Source organism: Leuciscus leuciscus, assembly GCF_965113295.1.
Source record: "Leuciscus leuciscus genome assembly, chromosome: 18".
NCBI lineage: Eukaryota > Metazoa > Chordata > Actinopteri > Cypriniformes > Leuciscidae > Leuciscus > Leuciscus leuciscus.
The window spans coordinates 8,917,130-8,939,747 of NC_138742.1; the positions used below are offsets into that span (position 1 = coordinate 8,917,130).

Sequence of the window (22,618 nt, forward strand, 5' to 3'; positions counted from 1 at the left end):
GACATGTCAAAATTATGACATACTAAGTCAATTATGAGATGAAAAGTTTATATTATAATTATGACATCAAAAAGTCGAAATAAAGTAATTTTTTGAAATAATTCATTATTAGATCAAAAGTTGAAATTGACAAAATAATAACATTACAAATTCAACATGATGACCTAAAAAGTCATATTTGTGACATAAAAGTTTCAATTATGATATACTAAGTCATATACTCAAGATAAAAAGTTGAAATTAAAGTCATAATAATGACATTAAAGTTGAAATTCTGAACAACAAAGTCATAATTGACAAAATTGGAAACTATGACATATTAAGTCATATTTATGAGATGAAAAGTTGAAATTAAAGTCATAATAATGACATTAAAATTTAAATTCTGAACAACAAAGTCATAATTGACAAAATTGGAAACTATGACATATTAAGTCATATTTATGAGATGAAAAGTTGAAATTATGACTTAAGTTATAATTATGACCTAACAAGTCATAATTGTGACATAAAAAGTCAATTTATTAAGTTAGAAATATGACAAAAAGTTAGAATCATGAGAAAGTTAAAATTATGGCAATAAGTCATAATACCAGTAATTATGCATGTTTTTATAAGCATGTTTTTTTTTTAAATGTTAAATGGGCCTTCATACTGTCGTGTGAACGCAGCCAGAAATCCTGCAATGTTATGTTTTTAATATTTTGCATTTTAGTGGAAATAGTGATGGCAAAACGAGACCCCTTTTTTCATCCAATAAACTTTATTGCATGCAGTTACACAGTCCAGATTTGCACTAGAATTTACGCACAACTTAAACAGAACTCCACACTTAAGTACAAAGTACACTTGATTGACGCGATGCACTTTTCACAAAGCAGCTGCCACCGTCACAAGCGCATGGGAGAGGTTTAAATCAGTAAAGAACCTTGAGATGAAAGATCTTTCCACAAACCACTCATGCATCTACATCGACAACAGGACTCAAGAGCAATACCTGAGGAGTAATACATATAATAATAATAAAATAAACCGCTGCGATATAACAAGAGAACGTTAGCTTTTGTATTTTCTTATTTAGGCTACTTTTTTTAACATATATTTACAGCCACTCTATTATACTTATTCTGTACAATTTTTCAACTGACGTCAAAAAATACTATAAGAATACATACACGGCCATAAATACAATCAGCAAAGTAATAACAATTGAAAAAGAATCAATTAGATTACGCATTGCAGTAACAGTACAACGTTCATGTCAACAGTCCAGAAACAGTCCAGGGTTAGGCACTTAAGACTGGAGAGCGCTTACAGCAATAGAAAGTGTCGTTCCAGCCACGATTTGACATCTTTAATGATCGTAAAGGCAAACTAATGTACATTGTGTGTTGTTATACATGTAACTGCATTTTAATCAAGTGACTGGATCCTCAGATAGCAAAAACAGCCTGAAATGCCACATGTACAGACTGTAGCAAATCAACCACATCAACTAATGAACCAAAGTCACTATAAGGCTTTGTACGATTAAATGTTTATGGTACAAAATCTTCCAAAGCAGCAACCAGACAGTTCATTAAACCAAATGCACATTATTATTTCAGAGACAAGCTTAAAAATACAACCAATCTCTCCATTTTACCGACAAGAAATGCGGAGACATGCAAATATTTTGGGTGGTGACGGCCCGGAATATACTCTACGCAAATATGTGATCGCAAACACTTTTAGCTACAGCATGCAAACTCGATTTCACAGTTTTGAAATGTGTCAATTCAGAATTCAACAAGAATGGGTTGCATTGCCATAACAGCTATTTACTACTCCCGTTACTTCTTTTCGACAGTACTGCGATTGAATTACGGATGAACGGATGTTATTCCATGCTGTAGACAAACAATAAGTTGCCACTAAAAACAAATATTTTGAAGGGAATGGACTATATATATAAATGGAATCGGTACACAAAATGCTTAATAATAAAGATGAACGAGAAACAGCAAGTGCTCTGTGCCATTGTGGCTATTTATCTGCGGTGAAAGCGCAAGCACCGGTCTATCCTGGTTCACACTTTTTTTTGTGGAATGTACACAGAGACACATATCATAAATTATAGGAATATAACTGAATATAAAGTTACTGACTTCTAAAATGAACTATTCCATCTTTCCGCCGACACTACTTTAGGCAACAGGGTGTAGTGACGGATCAATTGTAATTCGATTTCGATTTTGGCTTCCAACGTTTATGAAAACAAGATAATCAAGGTAAAACACACCTTTAGAAAGAAAGCGCATGTGTATCAGTATATTGGATCCGTGAAGCTCTTAAAGTGACAGCAGCCTAATAAATCTGCTGCAGTGATTAATGTTAATCTAACAACAAAAGACAATGATAAAATCACTCAAAACTTTTGTAGTTTTAATAAGGATTAGTCTATATTTAATGTACACAGCAGTGTTATTTAGCATTTGATTGCTTTATTCAGTTTCTGTTGTAGGCTATTACTTATTTGTATTTCACTGGTAGTACATCTTCCTAATACACCTAAAGCAAAGTTTATTTAATTTGTATTTTTGTTCTGTTGTATTTATTTGTCAGGTTTTTTGGGGGATCAGTTTCTTTGTTTTTATGGTGTTGCTGACTGTTTACTTGTCTTTAACTGTTAAAAGGACCTTTTACTTGCATTATAGCTAACCTAGTATTAGTTTTTGCTGAAATATCGATAATTGTGAAATTTCACTGATATTTAAAATGACTAAGTCATGAAATAAGACTTTGATCATATAACCCACCAATAATCCTGATTTCAATATTGACCAAAATAATTGTTGTTATGATTTTCGAGCAGCCCTACTCCACTGACTTCACTCCTATTGGTTGTCGCTCTTGAAAGTCACTCTTAATTGGCATAAAGTTAAACATATCTCAACTATGTCTTGTCGCTGGACACGCATACATCCTGTCGCCAACGGTCACTATCGTTTGTGTCGCCAGAAACAGCCAGCTCTCCATTGAAACTGACAGCTCTCCATTGAAATGAATGGGATCATGTTGCTTTGTCGCTGTGAACCGGGCTTTTCTCTTAGGTGTATACAGTCTTTTACAGGTTTGTTGCTGCCACAGTAATGCAAGAACGTAAGTTACATTAATTGTCGCCTACATATCTGTGCAAAGTATGTTTCTGGCCTCTGGATGGATGGTAATGAAATACGATTTCTATTCATAAAACTAAAACAAAACCCATACAATAAACATTAAAACAAATCAAGGAGAGTAAAATCCTTGTTTAGCATAGTTTGAAGTTTAGTCCCTACCCCATAAGGACTTACATGCTGTTGGGGTTGTAGCAGAGCATGTTGAGCTGCAGGTTTTCATCCCAGTGTCTGAGGATGATGAAGAGTTGATTGGCAGCGGCTTTGACCGATGCCAGGTCTCGGCCCTCTGGGATGATCTGTTCATTTAGCCACATGCTTGCTTTGGCCGCGATCAGCTCCCACTCGATGAAATAACTGGCTGAACTGTGTTCCAGCCAGGCCAGAGCTACAGCGGTGGCCCACACCATCCCCTCGGTGTCTTGCACACCCCTTCGCAGGGTCCCGGGCGAGCCAGACAGGGACGTCCCTGTAATTTCAGACTCAGACCCTCGCCCGCTGTCGCACAAAGAGTTGATGGGCGACGGTGGGGCTTCGGTCGACATAGACGAGAAGCCGGCCAGCAGCGAGGGCTCGCCCTCCATCCGTGGGCTTCGGGCCTGGAAAGAGGACGAGGACGTGCGGGAAGCGAGCTCCTCAATTTCAGAGTTCAAGTCTGAGTCTTTTGGAGGCGGCGAGGAGCCACGGTGGACCTCCAGGCTCTCAGAGCGCCGGGACCCGGAGTAGGACACGTGGGTAAGGCTGATTCTGTGGCTGGTGAAGGGTGACGTCCACTTTAGCTTGTCTATGGGTACGTTGATGGCGTCACACAAGGCACTGTCCAACATGAACGCCCCACAGGACAGCTGCAATGACACCTGCAACAGGAAGTAGAAATGCTGTCTATTTAATCAGTTTTAATCATACAAACAAGCTCAGAGATTGAACTTCAAGGAGCAGTTTAAGGTCTTTAAGCATTGTTAATTATGTTAGCCTCAAAAATACGCTCGACTGATTTTGTTACGCCTCATCACCATTTACTTTGAGTAATTCCCATGACCCATACATGTTCTACTCAAATAGAACATCTCATTTAACCAGACCTAGCAATCATGAGATATTGATCGGTGTTTGTTAAATGTCACCAGATCTATTACCGGTACGCACTATACTTAAAAACTCCTGCCTTTGCTTGCAAGGTGAGCATTGACCGGCTATTTATAGAGGCAAGTGGATGCAATACACTCAATGACGTCAGGCATTTTTTAAATAAGTTTATGCTGACCTTTCAACATAAATTGTTTGTTATTGTTGAATTGTTATATGTTATATATTACAATACCATCCATTAAAAAGGTAAATAGGGGCAATTTCAATTTCATGTTGACTTTAAATAAAGTTCTACTGAAACCACAGAGGATTAACATCCTGAAAGCAGAATATGTCGACAGAAACCAGAGGGATGTAGTCCTTGTTGTCATTTTCGCTCTCTCCAACGGAGTTGCTGAATTTGCTCTGTGACCGGCTCATGAAGCCCCTGGCCGCCTTCGTCAGCAGACGCGTCCTGCTCAGGCTCAGCTTGCTAGAGGCAAAAAGAAACAACACCTTTTACTCCGGTGCCTCACGATCATCATTACATGCACAGGCACGTCTAAAGTGCTTTTTCTTGGTGAAATGTGCCCCTTCACATTCATTAATTTGCGGAGCATGTACACATCCCTGATAGCGCCGCTCCTCACGTTTTGGTCATTAGTTCGGCTGACATTTCAAGTGACAGCTAGAGGTAAAACTAGGATAGAGATTCCAGACACGAAAGGGAAGTGTTTATTTTGGTGTCTGGAGTACCATCTCTCTTTTGTCTTAAATACTGGTTTTTATTTGCTTAACACATGGGAATTTGAATTGGATTAAGATAAGATCCAGGCCGGATTTGAACCAGTCAAAATCAAATTAAGTTATCAAAGATTAAAGCATTACATAAACTATTTATTCATCAAAGATCAAGTAAATCCAATTCTTGCATATCCTAATTAATATTCATGAGCTAAGCCTACAGTATTGTGTGACATCACAACCAGAGCCCCTCCCCCACAGCTTTACCCTGCAGGTTATTCACCCTCTGCCTATGATGTCAACGCTTTAAACTTATTAAAACTGAAAACGAGTTTGTGTGACTAATATCCTGTAATTTTCACACTTTTTTCGAGCTAGAGAATTTCTTTACTTCATACATTCACTTAAACTCAAGAAACCTAATTTTTTAAAAGGAAATTGCTAATAGCGAAGTTAATAGAACAAACACTCATTGCCTAAAGAATATTTTCATACTGACTCATTTAATTGTAAGAAAGAATGGTGAAATGATTTGTAAAAGAGGCTTAATTCCTGCACAGAACTTTGTTGTGTTGTCAGTCTACACATCTCCTGTGTTTAATTTTTTTAATGACTAATGAATGTCAGTCTTCGGTGAGAGTTGAACTCATTACATGCACCCAACAGAATACCAAAAGCAATCAAAATGCAAATTCGACTCATGATTTAAAACAATGGTGCATGAGTGATGCAAACTGCTGAATTATTCATTTGTGTTCTGTGAATTACAGTGTTTGTAATTGTGAAACTTGATTTGTGGACGTGGTTTGCTCTTTTCCCCCAATTCGTTCCCTCTATCGACACCCACCTGGCAGAGAAAAGGCTCTCGACTGATCTCTGCGAGTGGTCGGAGGTCACCGACGGACTCCTTTGAGAGGCTGAAAGAGAGAGCGGTTGGTATTCTGATCATTTCTATTGCCCAACTCACACACACAAACACACAAACAAATACACTGCACTCCAAGGCAAAGAGCACTCAAATACACCCATGCTCCTCTAGGTCAAATCTAATTAATGAATTCAGCAGCTACAAGCTTGAGTGATTAATGCTGCTGTGTTTGTTTGGACACCTGCAAGTCTGTAATAAGTGAAATAACCACCTGAATACAGCCAGATAGAAAAAAAAAAGTACCTTCAGAAGAGCTACATCGTTCCCAACTGGAGGAGGAGGGAGTTTTGCAGGGGGATCGGGATCCATCGTCAACATCTGTAGATCAAAGAAGAGACATGAGTCCTTTTGACGTCAGAGTTTAGACTGAAAACTTCTGAATGTGACCCAAGGAATCAAAGTGCATTTGTAAATGGGTCTAAGCTGAAGATGATTCATGTGGACTTTAGTACAGTTTACAACTGCAGTAACATACATATCAATAAAATGCACTTTGTAAGTTTTAGGACAAGTAGTTCAAAGCAGTAGGCCACGAATATTTCATCACTGGACTGTAGTCAGACTTCCACGACACAAATCGACACAATGCCAAATGATTTTGTCTCATTATAACAGCGGAAACAACTTAAGTCTCCATCATTTATGGTCATACAGAGTAAGACATCATTTGAAACTCTAAAGGGTCTATTTTGATTCGTGTACACTCACAATTGAAAACAAAACATTGGGACAAAACAAACAGGATGCCGCTTTCTGCAGTCTCGGTTTACTTTCCGTGAAGTTGTGTGGCGCGCTCCACAAAAATTAATCGAAACTCAGCGTATAGGCTACTACTTGTCACAGTTTTTTCATTCGTTTTGTTAATCTGTATTCAAGTGAAATATATTTTGTGTATATTTATTCCTTGAACAAACTGAACAAAACAAATGTTGATATTTTTAATGGGTCACAGACACTTGTCCATTCTAACTTAATTTCTAACTTAATTCTAATTTAACATAATTTTGTCGGTTAACAGGTAATGATCGGTTATATAAAACAATATTCTGGTTCAACTAAAAATCATTTAAAATAACTTTTCTATTTGAATATTTTTTCCTGTGATACAAAGTTGAATTTTAAGCATCATTACTCCAGTCTTCAGTGTCTTTCAGAAATCATTCTAATATGGTCATTAAAAGTATTAATTTGTTCTTATTGGCCCCAGACTTAAATTTTTTTAATTTATACTTTTGAAGTGTATATTTTGACCAAACTTTATCAGAACCATGACACATACATACAGTACAAACATACATACTGTACATATGTCATTATGCAAAAGTCATAAAACTGAGGTTACTGGATCTTTGATGAAGATTGGACAAGGGTGTCAGTGAGGACTGTACAAAAAAAAAACATAGTATGTGAATCTGTTCAAAATTCCCCAAAAATATATGGTAGATATTCAAAATGTGACACAAATATGACTTTAGGCCAATGGCAATGATAATTATTACATTTAATTTCAATCGACCAAAGCAATGGAAAACTACATCCTCAACATCAAATTTGTTAATGCATTAAGCAGTTTGATATATCAAAAGTCTTTTCACAATGCCAACATATTTTCAAGATTATCTGACCCGAAGTCTAATGACTGCTTAAGTTATAAAACAAAATCTATGTGAACTTTGACCTGTTGGTTGCACTAGAGAGTTTAAAATAGAGTCCCTAAATTGGGTATGATAAAAATTGAGACTATTTAATAAGTGTGCCAAATTTCATAACTTTTTACCATATTTTCTATTCCATGGTTTGATTGCAGTGGATCACACCATGCAATATATGCAGCAGATAATGTTCCCATAATTCCTCACTTGTAAATGAGCCCAAAATTCAGTATTTTGTCTTCAGTCTTACTGTGGGGTAGTGCTGCGTCATCTTGCCCAGACAAACCTCCAGACTGTGACCGACCCAGACCTACAGAGTATCCACGGGTCTTCCTGCTGCCGGAACGAGAACTGCAGTGCGAACTTCGTTTATGATCCTCCCCTGGAGATAAACAGATATACAAAGAGTCATTACCATAATCTAATTGTGTGTTTAAGCCAGGAGCGACTGCTTCATCTGTTTCCCTGCGCTCTCCTTTGTTTTCTTCTTCCTGAGAACAGTATCTTTGACGTAATGATTGCAACTACCAGGCCTTTTAAGCTCAGTTGAATTAGAAGAATGACTTACCAGGGTGGCTATACTCAACGCAGGTGGGTAAATATTCATTGCTGTCCAGATCAATAGGTACAAACGCTGTGTATTTGCTCAAGATGTTGCAGGCTTTACTCGTGTGGATGGCATAAAGCTGGTACCTTCTCCCAGAACCTACAAGAAACGGCACAGTTGAGGGATTTTGTCAGATATGCAAGTAATGTTTTGAACATTAGACATTCACATCCCACAAATGATAAGAGTTCATCAGCTAAATAACTGGTAATTACGAGTCAAGTTCCTCACCATGCTCAATCTCACACTCTTTGTCCACCATATGTTCAAAGTCTTGAATAATGGAACGTCCCGCCAGGTGATGGAAGGTTTCGTTCCACAGGTCCTCGTGAACTTTTTCCTCCCGCTCTCGACCTTTTAGGTAGGGTTGAATGTCAAAGACCACCTCCCATTTCACGGGTTTCCCGCACAGCAGTCCTGACACGACCGCTTTGCAATCTCCCTTTCCATGACTGGCCCTGAATTCTGGTGCGTGAGGATCTTGGGGCGTTTCGACTTCGCAAAGCTGATGCGTGTAGCCATCTGTTCGATATTAAACATAATATTCAGAGTATTAACAGATGCATTCCCTGATGAAAAACATCATAAACCAGTTGGATGAGCTCTTTAACATCTTCAATGACTTAAATGAGCTTACGTTAAAACTGTAAAAATAAAGCATTGCTTGTTGTGCTATACAGAGCTAGGTCTGGCTAGAGGATGTTTTGGATGGATATACATTCTCAAAATCGTCTAGTTGGTGGTTTGTCTAAAACCTTGCCCACTCATTTTCCTGTAGATCTACTTGCAGAGTTCAGTAATTAGCTAGTTCAGTTGTGTTTGATCAGGGTTATGTGCGGTTTTGGCAATCCTATAAGATCATTACAAATCACACTGTACGACATGGATCTATTAAACTTGGGTACAACATGTATGCAGACTGTAGTGTACAATAATGACACCTATTAAATTGAAGGCTACGACGCTAGTTAGTATAGCAAAATACAACACGTCATCAGCATGCGCTAGTGGAAAACAAATAGAGCAAGATCAATCACACTTTGGCAATTGTGGTTTTTATGAGCATTGGGGGGGAAAAAAAAGAGGTGGAAGCCAATATGGACGCGGTCAAGGCTAGAGAGTAGACGCCAACTTGGCATGGCAATTTTGCAAATGGAGCTTGAGGGAAGTCAGTTTTAGCGCAATGACACGCTGAACAATACGTAATTTCTTGTTGCATTTTTATTGGCTAGTCAGTAGATGTAGGTCGTAGCAGCAAACACACTGTAAGATGATCATGCTATGAAAATTATCACAGATTATGTTTGGTCGTAAGACCATGACAACGGCCATCTTTGAACCTCTCTCACTGTACGACGTAGGACCACCATTTAGGAGCCATTGCCACGATTGGTCATCTTTTGTCTGGGACAGCCCAAAATCATACAATGTGTAGCAGGCATTAAAGCTGAACTTTGCAGGAAGGTAGATCTCCAGGAACAGGATTGGGCACCCCGGAGTCTAGTTGACTGTGTCAAAATATAATTAAGGTACTTCAGACGCCATTTTTTGCATATGCTTTAAAAAAACAGCTGGGGCGCAAAAGCTTGAAACGTGTTTTACTACTTGAGAAGTAGTTTCGAAATTTCTTCTAACTTGACGTCATAAAAATGCAACTCTCATGGTGCTGAAAAAGAATAAATGTTGTTCAGTTGAACTTTATATTCCTCAAAGAATCCTGAAAAAATATATCATGGTTTCTAAAAAATTTTTTTAAAAAATGAAGCAGCACAACAGTTTTCAACAGTGATAACTATGAGAAATGCTTCTTGAGCACAAAATCAGCACATTAGAATTATGTCTGAAGGATCATGTGGCAATTCACCTTTGCCATCACAGGAATAAATTACATTTTCATTTTAATAATAAATTACATAGAAAACTCTAGCATATATATCCATGCAATATCACCATAGCCGAAGGAAGCTATTCTAAAAATATGCATCAAATTATTTTTAACCCCAGGGTTTCCACACTTTTTGACCACTGAATTTCTATGACTTTTCCACTATAAAAATCATTTTATAGTTTTCTGGGAAATTCCATGAATGTACCAGGTTTGAATTACAGTCATCCACAGTATGACCTTCAATGGACAGACTTATATTATAACCACCGGGCGAGTTTTTATATCACAAGGAGTGATATCTAGCTGATGAAAAATGTTAAAGCAGTACAAAATCCGAAAAAATTCACTTTATAATTTTTCTTTTTACAACTATAATTTATTAGATGATTCATGAGTAGTTTTTCAGTCTGCGCTCACACAATATGATAAGTGTCTCTACGCCCCCACACTGCGCAGCTGATTATGGTATTTAAATTACAGTGTTAAAAGTCAGCTTAACTCTGAGCCCCAGCAGCGCTAAGATTAATATGCATCAGAAATTGACGTCTTTGTCCTTGCACTTAAGCACTGAAGTGAAGGACTAACCTGCATCGCCAGTGCTGCCTAGAGAAGGGCTGTCCGTTGAAGACCTGGAGCCGTCTTCCACCACGGGACCCTGTGCAGAGCGGCCAGAGTGGGTCTGATCCACCTTAGACTCCCCCTGGAGACCCTCGTGTTGCTGCACTGGAGGTTTGTGAGCAGTGATGGGACGTCCTCTTGAGGATGTGGCACACAGGCTGGCCAACTGTGGCTTTTGGAGAAATGAGCAACAGTTCATTAGTCCTTTTGTTCACTCTGCGGTCATCCTGGCAAGGCCACTCTACTTGAATCAAACTAAAATGTATGATTTTACTTAAAGCATTTATGTATAATGCATTAAAAAAGGTATTCATAATGCACCTTATAATGCATTATATCTTTTCATAATTGTAACTAAAGCTAAAACGCATTATAATATTAGCAGATTCCTTGTTACATCTAAAGTTGGTTGTTTGTCATGTGTTTTAATGCATTATACTTTCTAAAGGTGTATTTAATAAATAGAGAAGCATTATAATGTATTATAACTGTGGTTACAATTATTCATGAGATCATATAATACATTATAAGGTGCATTACAAGGCATAATTAATGCTTTAAAAATACTTTTAGAATGCATTATATATAAAGGCTTTCAGTAGTTTTACCATAAATTTATTGGGAAAAGTACAACAATCTTTATTCATTTTACTTTTTACTTTGAAAATTGCAGACCACACACAAACATAATATACATTTATAATATCAAACATTTATCAGTCATAACTTAATTATAAATATAGGTATATTAAAATAAAATAAAAAGAATATACACAATATAAAAATGTAAATACTATTATTTAAATATGGTAACATTTAAATCTATTTAAATATTACCATTTTTAAATAAAGATTGTCAAAAATAAAAAAATTAAAATGTATAATAAATAAATAAAATTTAAATGTCAACATTTAAATAATATTGAAATATTAAATAATTATATTTTGACTTGAATAACTGTTTAAAATTAAATATTAAATATTAAAATGAATAACAATAAATATATAAAAATAAATATTATAAATATTATTATTTTACCAGATTTTTATTTTTTTTATTTTTTTAACCTAGTTAGCATTAGGACAGCTTCAGGTCCAGTGGTCAATCAAAACAGCTGTTTTGTATGTTTCTTGAGCTTATGGAAAATATCACAATGCCAAAGTAGTGGTGCTCATGTTGACGCTAATGCTGACAAGTCTGATTGTGTTTCTATGCTCACATTGAGCATGCAGTTTCCCCCGGTTATTTCCAGCATGAAGGCGGCGCATAACAAAAGCAAATCTAATTTATTTCACCTTGTGTAGAGACAGTTTATGAACACAATGATTTGCCTTAACCATGCCAGCTCCTATAGCCGTGTCTCTCTGTTTACCTGGTCTAATGGCAGTTTGGATAATGAGAAATGTATGTCTGCTAAAGAGCTACATTAATAAGGATCATTAAAGTCATTATTGCATCCATTGAGGGGAAATCAAGGACTCTTGTTATTGCCCATCTGTAATATTACTCACTCCCTTTTTGATAAAACTTCCATGGCCAATTGCTTGCGGTGCAAAGTGTCGCCTGGATTATTGATATCTTCTCCCCATTCAGAGAGCGTGACATTGGAAATGTTATCATGGCCATCAAGGGTTTTGTCACAGTTGTCAGAACTAATTGTACCCCGGAAGATGAACATAAGTGGCTGGATATTCGATATGTCTCTTGGCAGGGTGTCGGCAATGCGGGAGTATCACTGAACTCATTGAATATGAAACACAATGTCATGAAATAGAAGCAGTAAAAAGTTGTCAGCAACACTCTCAGAAAAAAAAAAAATCAGTATTTGTACATTAAATAGTAATATTTATGACTTTAATAAACCCAGTTTAACTTGTGTTAGCCTACCACATGAAACACATTTTTAGGAAACCTGACAAAAATGTTACAGGGTACCCAAAATGTTGAGGAATGCAATTACTAACATTGAAACATAATGCTTATTAAATAATATTTAAATGTTTTATTGTTTGTATTTATGTTCCTATTTAAATTATAAATACTATTAACACTGGCTTGAGGAATACGATTGCCAACATGAAAAAAATTCTTATTAAATGGTATTTAAAAATATTTAATAATTTATATTATTTAGATGTCAATAATATTAAATAAATAATACTATTAAAAAAATTTATATATATATATATATATATATATATATATATATATATATATATATATATATATATATATATATATACACACTTTTTTTTTTTTTACTTGAATAAAACCAGTTTAACTTAAAGTACAAATTTTAGGTAACCTCTCAAAAATGTTACAGGGTATCCAAAATGTTGAGCAATGCTTAAATTAATAAACAAAGAGCAATAAAAGTACTGTATTAGCAAAGCAGACATACCAGACGCATACAAGCACCTTTAAGTCTCTGTGAATCGAAAGGGTTTTCCTTGGCCATTCAGCTCAATTGTCATGCATGAAATGAGTACGGCCATCATTATGAGACACAAAGGATGCAGACCTCTCCGATGTGGTCTTGCTTACATACTCATTTGTCTCCAGGTCAGGGATATTTTTGGCCTCATTATTTTCAGCCCTGTTCAATCACTGGCACGTGATGGGCAACACCCTTATTGTCACCCACTGCACTTCAAAGGTGCATTTCTATTTCAGTGTGTGGGTGCACATTACAAAAGTGTCCACCTCATTTCTTAGACAGCATTTTTACTTTTTGCACATTCTTCCGTTGCTTAAATGTCCAGGAAACTGTAATTCATCTTCCACTGGCTGTTCCATCTCAATTCTATTTGTGTGGATGAGGCGGTAAGAACATTGAATTATGAATTACATTCTCATCACCGAGCTCAGAAATTAGTTCAAATAACCCTTCAGAACGAACAAATGAATCCATGGGGCTGTTTTTATATCATAGCAGATGTTTCGGCTATAGCAGATGGCATGGTGACGGCTGCCTACAGATATTTCTTCAAAGAAAACTATAAACCATCTGCTTGAAGATTACAGATACAGATGTTTTCTGATCATTTCCAAGTACACTGCTCAAAAAAATTAAAGGAACACTTTGAAAACACATCAGATCTCAATGGGGAAAAATGTCATGCTGGATATCTATACTAATATGGACTGGGTAATGTGTTATGAACAAAAGGATGCCACATCGTTTGATGGAAATGAAAATGATCAACCTACAGAGGATTGAATTCAAAGACACCCCGGAAATCTAAGTGAAAAAATGATGTAGCAGGCTTGTCAATTTTGCTGAAATTTCATTGCAGCAACTCAAAATGGTACTCAGTAGTTTGTATGGCCCCCACGTGCTTGTATCCATGCCTGACAACGTCGGGGCATACTCCTAATGAGACGACGGATGGTGTCCTGGGGTATTTCCTCCCAGATCTGGACCAGCGCATCACTGAGCTCCTGGACAGTCTGAGGTGCAACCAGGTGATGTCAGATGGAACGAAACACTAATAGAATAGGTGTTCTATTGGATGTAGGTCAGGTGAGCGTGGTGGCCCTTCAATGGTATCATTCCTTCATCCTCCAGGAACTGCCTGCATGCTCTCGCCACATGAGGCCGGGCATTGTTGTGCACCAGGAGGAACCCAGGACCCACTGCACCAGCATAGGGTCTGACAATGGATCCAAGGATTTCATCCCGATACCTAATGGCAGTCAGGGTGCCATTGTCTAGCCTGCAGAGGTCTATGCATCCCTCCATGGATATGCCTCCCCAGACCATCACTGACCCACCACCAAACCGGTCATGCTGAACGATGTTACAGGCAGCATAACATTCTCCACGGCTTCTCCAGACCCTTTCCTGTCTGTCACGTGCTCAGGGTGAACCTGCTCTCATTTGTGAAAACCACAGGGCACCAGTGGCGGACCTGCCAATTCTGGTGTTCAATGGGAAATGCCAATCGAGCTCCCTGGTGCTGGGCAGTGAGCACAGGGCCCACTAGAGGACGTCGGGCCCTCAGGCCACCCTCATGAAGTCTGTTTCTAATTGTTTGGTCAGAGACATTCACACCAGTGGCCTGCTGGAGGTCATTTTGTAGGGCTCTGGCAGTGCTCATCATGTTCCTCCTCGCACAAAGGAGCAGATACCGGTCCTGCTGATGGGTTAAGGACCTTCTACGGCCCTGTCCAGCTCTCCTAGAGTAGCTGTCTGTCTTCCTGGAATCTCCTCCATGCTCTTGAGACTGTGCTGGGAGACACAGCAAACCTTCTGGCAATGGCACGTATTGATGAGCCATCCTGAAGGAGCTGGACTGCCTGCGCAACCTCTGTAGGGTCCAGGTATTGCCTCATGCTACCAGTAGTGACACTGACCCTAGCCAAATGCAAAACTGGTGAAAAACAGTCCGAAAAGATGAGTAGGGAAAAAAATGTCAGTGGCCTCCACCTGTAAAACCATTCCTGTTTTGGGGGTTGTCTCACTGTTGCCCATCTAGTGGACCTGCTGTTAATGTCATTAACACTAAAGCAGCTGAAACTGATTACCAACCCCCTCTGTTACTTAACTGACCAGATCAATATCCCAAGAGTTTAACTGACTTGATGATATTCTCTGATTAAAAAGTGTTCCCTTTATTTTTTTGAGCAGTGTATAATGTTTATTGCGTACTCATGATGATGTGTATTATAAGCAGTGTTGGGGGTACTGTTAACGCGAGTTACAGTATGTAATCAGATTACTTTTTTCAAGTAACTAGTAAAGTAATGCATTACTTTTGAATTTACAAGTTACTTTTTCAAATAAGTAACGCAAGTTCCTTTGTTTTCCCGTTTATTGAATGCACCTCACCTGTCCCCATATTGAGAGAAAATCAGGAGAATGGTGCAAATACTTTATGTATTTAATCTCACTTTATCAACCAATGTCTTTGCAGCTGACCTTCGAGGATCCAATTCAACCATTTTAATAAACAAAAATGACTTTACATAAACATTAGCCTGGTTAAAACCAGACCATTCTCAGTAGTAACTGAGTTATGGTCTGGCAAAGCTTCATTAATAACTCATTTCCAAAGGGGCGTCACCAACAGACGTCGCTCAAATGCCTCTGGGCGCAATTGGATAGACCTAAAACCAATCAGAGCGATCGTCATCGGGTAAAGCCATATGCTGCGTCCCAATTCGCCTAAGTTAACGTTACACTACGCCATAAAAGTATGTACTCTTTTTGTGAAGAAAAGGTATTTACTTTTGAATGTGTAGCAAAAAAGTAGGCAAGCTTTGGGACATACTACTTCGTCATCTTTATCGGACGGATCTGTCGTGTGCATCCCGTCACGTAAACTGCCCTGTCAATCATCTTGTCACAGTTAAAATCCTCTATTAAATCTAATTTAATTTCATACCGTTTCGGAGAGAAATGTAGTAGCACGTTCATCTGCCAGTGGGTCTTTCATGGAGACTGTCCTCATGTGTTCGCAATTTGAATATAATAATGCATTTAAAAGTTGATGCGCTTCACCAACGGACGTCGCTAAAATGCCTCTGGGCGCAATTGGATAGACCTAAAACCAATCAGAGCGATCGTCATCGTGTAAAGCCCGCCCCAACGTTTCTGATTGGTGCCGCGATTTCGACGGATTAGAAATGGGCTTGAATGAGCTCTTTGCCAGACTACTTGCAGAGCAAATCTAAATTCGCCGGAAGTTGTCTGGGTTTTCCCAGGCTACATAAACATCATTTGTTTTTCATTTGTTTTTATTTTTATAAAAATTTTATTTATCTTCTCCTGCATCCTATTCTTCTGCATTCCAGAATAGCGGCACAGCTGAAAGGTTTGTTTGAGTTGCGCCCTCTAGTGAACAGGTGTAAATTGCATTTCCTTCAGCCTGAGGCTTATTCATTTCACATTTGGCGTGAAAGGGCCTTTACATTTATCACTGTTTACTTGTCTTCAATAATGTTAACATTTTATATTAGTTAGTCCAGTTGTTTTTGCTGAGGCGATTTTGTGAAAACCATAGGAAAATGTTAGTGTTCTTTAGGCTGCTGATTTTTTTTTTGTGCCAAAAGACACAGAATAAACATGTTTGATATAAATGCAGAAGCAGAATCGGAATCGCTAAAATTCAAACGATTAGGGTGTTTTGGTTGTACTTAGTATAAATTTGCCTGTTCAAGTTCCTAACTGTGTGTTCATTAATACAAACCTCCTCATTAAAAAAATTTAGCTTGAGTGTACTTAGCAACTTTTTTGGCAAATACTTTATACTTAGCAACTTGTTTGTAGTTTGCAGTGTACTGTAGTTTGACTACTTTAAACTGTTCAAATTACTTTTCAAAGTAGCTTCCCCAATGCTAAAGACACATTTTTCAATGCAATGGCACACAAAATCAAACTCGCATAGCAAGAAGCATTTGCGTTCACATATTTGCATAGCACATGCTTCAATGACCTACCTGGTAGTCCATTTTCCACTGAGCTCCATAGTCAGGATGAGTCTGACAGATGAGCTCCTGGACTTTTGCTCGTCTAAGAGGGTTTTTCCCCACCATGGAGCTGGGGTCACTGGGGGTGTAGGCCTTCTTCATGGGGTTGTAATCTATGATCTGATTGGTGCTATAAGCACGTCTTCTCGGAGAGGTGCTCGTGTCAGTTCCTGTGCAAAAGTAGAAAAAAAACTAATTTAACACCTTTTCTCTTTCATTTCCTCTCTTATATAGTCTTCCTTTATTCTCTTTCATCAGGAGACTTTAAAGAATAGTTTCCAATAGCATCCAAAAATGAAAATTCTGTAACAATTCTGTAAACCGTATGGAACAATTTTACTTAATTTAGTGCTGTATACTTTACCCATAACGTCTTGCTCCGTGGCAATAGGACAGCTCTCAGACATGGTCTCCTGGCAACCGTCAAACAGCGAGCCGACTTGATCGTCCCTGTGTGGCCCCTGAGCATCGCAGTAAACCTTCCCAGCATCCTCCTCTTGAGAGTGATAGAACACGGAACTGGTGGACTCGTTGGAACGCATCATGCTGTATCGTCTCCGTTTGTCCTGTGACAACAGAGAAAAGATGTTTTAGAAGGTGGGTGAATAAATCTATATTCACATTAACAAACATTATATGCTAAAACCTAATATATATATATATAGTTATATATATTATAATATATTTAGTTTTTATATATTTTAGTTTTTAGCATATAATGTTTGTTATATATATTTTTTTTATTATTATTAAAACTGTTGTTGTTGTTTTGGTAAATTGATATTATAATATATAAAAAATGTGTATATTTTAAAATAATATCAATATCATCCATCTAAATGTAATATTGAATATACACAAAACTATTATTACTATTACTACTATTATTTAAATACACAATATTGTCATTAATATTAAAATATATAAAATTGTGATACAATTAAAACAGCAACGGTTAATCTAATTAATTAATAAACTAAATACTAAAATATACTGTATTTCGATATAATTTTATTAAATATACACAAAACAATTATTATTTAGAAAGATAATATTATTAATTTAAAATATACTGTATTTTAATATAATATTGAATATAAACCAAACAAAATACAGTATATTTTAAATTAATAATATTATCTACCTAAATAATAATAATTATCTGTTTTGTGTATATTCAATATTATATCAAAATAGATTATTTTTTAAAATAATATTATCAAAATAATAATAATAATAATAGTTATTAATAGTAGAATAATTTTTTTTTTAATAATCACAGATTGTATATTTCACATTATACTATATAGAAATTCAGTATATTTTAAAAGAATAACAATATAATCTAAATAATAATAATAATCTGTTTTGTGTATATTTGATATTATATAAAAATACAGTACATTAACATAATAACAATATTATCTAAATAATAATAATAATAATTATTATTAATAGTAGTATAAAAATATAGTATTATTACAGTTTAACCGTTGCTGTGTTTTTTAGTGTATATTTGTTATTATAACATATCAAAATAGAGTATATTTTAAAATAATAACAATATTATTTATCTAAATCATAATAATAATATTATTTTTTTTTGTGGTTTGTGTGTGTGTAATAATAAAAATACAGTATTATGGTCAAAATACAGTATTAAAATAACATTATCTAAATAATAATATTAAAATATAATTGAATAATTACGGATGACCTACTGATTTGGGGTTGGAGTGATATCGGGAGGTATCACACACCACACTGTATCCAATCAGCCGGTCACCGGGGAACAGACAGGTCGCTCCCACTGGAGAGAGCAGGATCTCTTTCGTCTCTGGATACAGCCACTCAATGGAGATGTCAGTCAGAACTGATGTCATGGACTTCTTCAGCGACTTAATCATCTGCCAATCACACAAATAACAGCCAACTCAAACACCATAGTGAACTTAATCAAGGGAGCACGGTCTGTAAAAATACTCTATATAAATAAAACAGGAAAATACATAGACGCTAGTCTTAAACAGCAGGGAGAGAAGAAACAAACGTGAAATGTGCTGTCAGCTTTGATTATTATCCTAATTTATGTTTGACTAAACAAAACAAACTGTTAATTGCTAATACATTTGGGCACTCCACAATTTATGTGGCTGCTGTAATTGCTTTGCAGTGACATTCAAAATAACAGGCTGGAAGATAAACACGTCAGAGGAAACGAGGACCTTGGGCTGCAGTCGTTCTCCTTCTGCCAGGAACTCAGCTGTGCCTCTGGAAACAGCGGAAAGTCCTAAAACCAGCCTCCTGCACGCACCCTGACCTATGCCGAACGTGTAACACCTGCCATGATGCAAACACACACACACACGGAGACAGGACAGGTGCGGTGAGTCTATGAAAACATCAGAAGAGCATCACATAATGAAGAAACTGCATCTCAAATCAGTGACGCTCTTCCAGATAAAATACATTTCATTCTCTGAAACTGGCAAGTGTTTCAGAAAGAACTTATTCATATTGTTTATTAGAATAGTAAGCATCAAATCTTCTTCAGCAACTCTCTGTCTCCAAACATTGGCAGGTGCCTTCAAAGGAAGCATCCAACACTGAAACTGACTAGGAATGCTCTAGGCAGAAACTGCATATAGTACACAAGCAGACACAGAGGCTTACTATGCTGAAAAACCAGTCTGAACTGGTCTTACATGGTTTCAAAACCCCACTAAATCCTGCAAACAGACCAGCTAAGACCAGCTTTGGCTGATTAAAAGAACTAATTCCAATACAGTTTCATGTTAGCATATTGCTAAGCTAACAACACAATATTCTAATGAGAGTAAAATAACTAAAAATAAAATACTGCATACCAGTATTGGGTACGACAGTACATTTTTCAGTGAAAGATATAACACCAACAAATTAAATAACAGAATCACTGAGTTGGAAAAAGGATCACCCCCTTGTGTCAGTGTTTTGTTGAACCACCGTTTGTTTTAAATTACAGCCTTTAGTCTGTTGGGATAAATCTCTACTAACTTTGCAATATTTTCCCATATTCCTTTGCAGAACTTCTGAAGTTCAGTTAACTATGATGGTGACCGGTTGTGGACTGCAGTCTTCAAGTCCTTCCACAGATTTTCAATGGGGTTTAAGTCTGGGCTCTGACTAGGCCATGCAAGGACGTTCACCTTTTTCTCCTTCAACGACTGTGTGGTCTGTTTTGCTGTGTGCTTAGGGTCATCGTCATGTTGGAAGGTAAACCTTCTTCCCATTGACAACTTTATGGCAGATTATCCACAAGAATTTGACGGTATTTTGCCCTTTCCATTTTTCCTTCTATCCTGACAAGAGCTCCAGTCCATAACAGGATATTAACACCGCCATGCTTTACTTGTAGGAATGGTGTTATATGGATGGTGAGCTGTATTGGATTTCCAACCAGACATATCGTTTGGTGTTGAGGTTAAAGAATTCCATTTTAGTCTCATCTGACCATAACACCATTTTCCATGTGGCCTCAGAATCTTCAAGGTGCGTTTTGGCAAAGCTCAGACGTGACTGCATGTGGCCATTCTAGTAACCCTCCCATACAAGCCACATTTGTGGAGAATTTGTGATATTGTTGTCATATCCACAGTCACTCTTTGTTAGGGTTGCAAAGGGGCTGAACATTTCTGGTAAATTTCCTGAAAATGTCTAAAAGTTTCTGAAAATGTCTAAAAGTTTCTGAAAATGTCTAAAAGTTTCTGAAAATTTCTAAAAGTTTCTGAAAATTTCTAAAAGTTTCTGAAAATTTCCAAATAATCCTGAAAAGTTTCTGAACATTTCCAAATAATCCTGAAAAGTTTCTGAACATTTCCAAATAATCCTGAAAAGTTTCTGAAAATTTCCAAATAATCCTGAAAAGTTTCCAAAAATTCTGGAAACTTTGCAACCCTACTCTTTGTCATAAATTCTTGCTTCAGAGTCTCAGACCAGTTTCCTCCTGGCTCTTTCATTCAGTTTGGAGCGACGTCCTGATCCAGTGAGGGTCTGTGTTGTACCAAATACCTTCCACTTCTTCATAATAGACTTCATTGTGCTTCTAGGCATTGATAAAGCCTTTAAAAAAAAAAGTATATCCATCACCTGACTTGTGCCTGCCAACAACTTTATCCCGGAGATCTTTTGACAGTGCCTTGCCACCCATAGTTAATTGTTTGCTTCAGTTGCACTACTAAGGACTGAAATGCTCCAGTAAAGCTCTTCTCATGCTGAGCTCATCAAAATGACCACAGCTGATCACAGTTGTAAGTCAGATGGCTTTGTGTGCCATTGAGAAGGTGATTAGCTACACCTGATTGAGTGTACAAGTCACTTTTAGGAGGGGGGTAATCCTTTTTCAGTGATTCTGTTTTTTAAAACAGAATAAAACAAAAACTGTGTCCGTCTTTATTTTAGGCTGCAAAGCAACAAAATATGATTATTTTTAAGGGGGGTGATCCTTCTCTATACCCACTGTATATACACATGATAAAATATATAGTGCCAGTGATGGGTACAACAGTCCATTTTTCATTAGACCCTTTTTTTAAATAAATCGATTTAAATATATAAGTATATAAGTAACTATGTAATGAATATACATAAATATAAATAAAATAAATACTCATCCATCATCTTGGATTTTTTCAGTGAGCTTGTCCCAAAGCATTTTGTGATTACCTTACAATTTGGTCAAATGCTTTTAATTAAGCAAACTTAATATTACATGTCATTGTGTTCTGAAATGTGCATAACGTAATGTCAGTGTTGATACTACTTTCAGGCATGAAGATTTGCTGAGTTCTTCTACAGTGCAAAGGTTGCTGTCTAGGCAGCGCACTAGGTTTTGTAACCAAGCTAATATTTTGAAGATATATCATATTGGAAATTTCTCGACGATCTCTAGATTTTGGCCTAACTGGGGTGGGGTCTGTAAAACACCAGGGGCAGGGGTATTTTTATTTACCATGGTATGGTAATAATGTATCATGCATGCTGTTAATTTCCTATAAGGTATTTGCTTGGCTTAGAATGATAAAAAATTGTTCCACTCTTTCCAATTATTTTCCACTGATTGCTGGCATGTCTATTTAAGTGGTGGTTTGAATGTTGGTTTTAATGTATCAAACATGGAATTTTCCCAGTTGCCAAATATCGTACTGTAGTGATTACTTTCATTTCTGGCGCTATGGCATTTCTGCACTGTATCGGAGATATTAGCGTGTCTCTAATAAGATCAGTCACAAACATGATCCCTGCACGATCTAATCTATAGCGTCTTATTAACTCACTGTTATTCATTGTCTGCAACACATTTCTTCTCCCTCTTCGTCTTTCTGCCATTTTCTCCTCTGCTAAAGAAACTCTTAAGCCTCTTAAAAGTCCTCGTCCGTGCTCCTAACAATTTTGACCTTAAGACCTCTTTTAAGGGTTAAGATGCTTTCTGAATTACTTTTTTC

At 36.9% G+C, this 22,618-nt stretch overlaps 1 protein-coding gene across 2 annotated transcripts in view; it reads right to left on the reverse strand.

Annotated features, from left to right (window-relative positions):
- Nucleotides 1-767: 767 nt before the first annotated feature.
- vwa5b1 (von Willebrand factor A domain containing 5B1) overlaps nt 768-22,618 on the reverse strand; it is a 46,535-nt gene continuing 24,684 nt past the window's right edge. The window contains exons 12-23 of one of the 2 annotated variants that reach the window (XM_082144736.1): nt 19,361-19,475; nt 18,857-19,042; nt 17,500-17,701; nt 17,106-17,305; nt 10,631-10,835; nt 8,389-8,679; nt 8,119-8,256; nt 7,837-7,932; nt 6,142-6,216; nt 5,818-5,887; nt 4,593-4,719; nt 768-4,015 (exon numbers count right to left, since the gene is read on the reverse strand). In XM_082144736.1, coding sequence (XP_082000862.1) covers nt 3,332-4,015; nt 4,593-4,719; nt 5,818-5,887; nt 6,142-6,216; nt 7,837-7,932; nt 8,119-8,256; nt 8,389-8,679; nt 10,631-10,835; nt 17,106-17,305; nt 17,500-17,701; nt 18,857-19,042; nt 19,361-19,475 — 2,389 coding nt within the window. In that variant the 3' untranslated portion in view covers nt 768-3,331. Of the gene's footprint in view, nt 4,016-4,592; nt 4,720-5,817; nt 5,888-6,141; nt 6,217-7,800; nt 7,933-8,118; nt 8,257-8,388; nt 8,680-10,630; nt 10,836-17,105; nt 17,306-17,499; nt 17,702-18,856; nt 19,043-19,360; nt 19,476-22,618 lie in introns of both variants that reach the window. The other variant, XM_082144735.1, reaches the window with a different exon arrangement.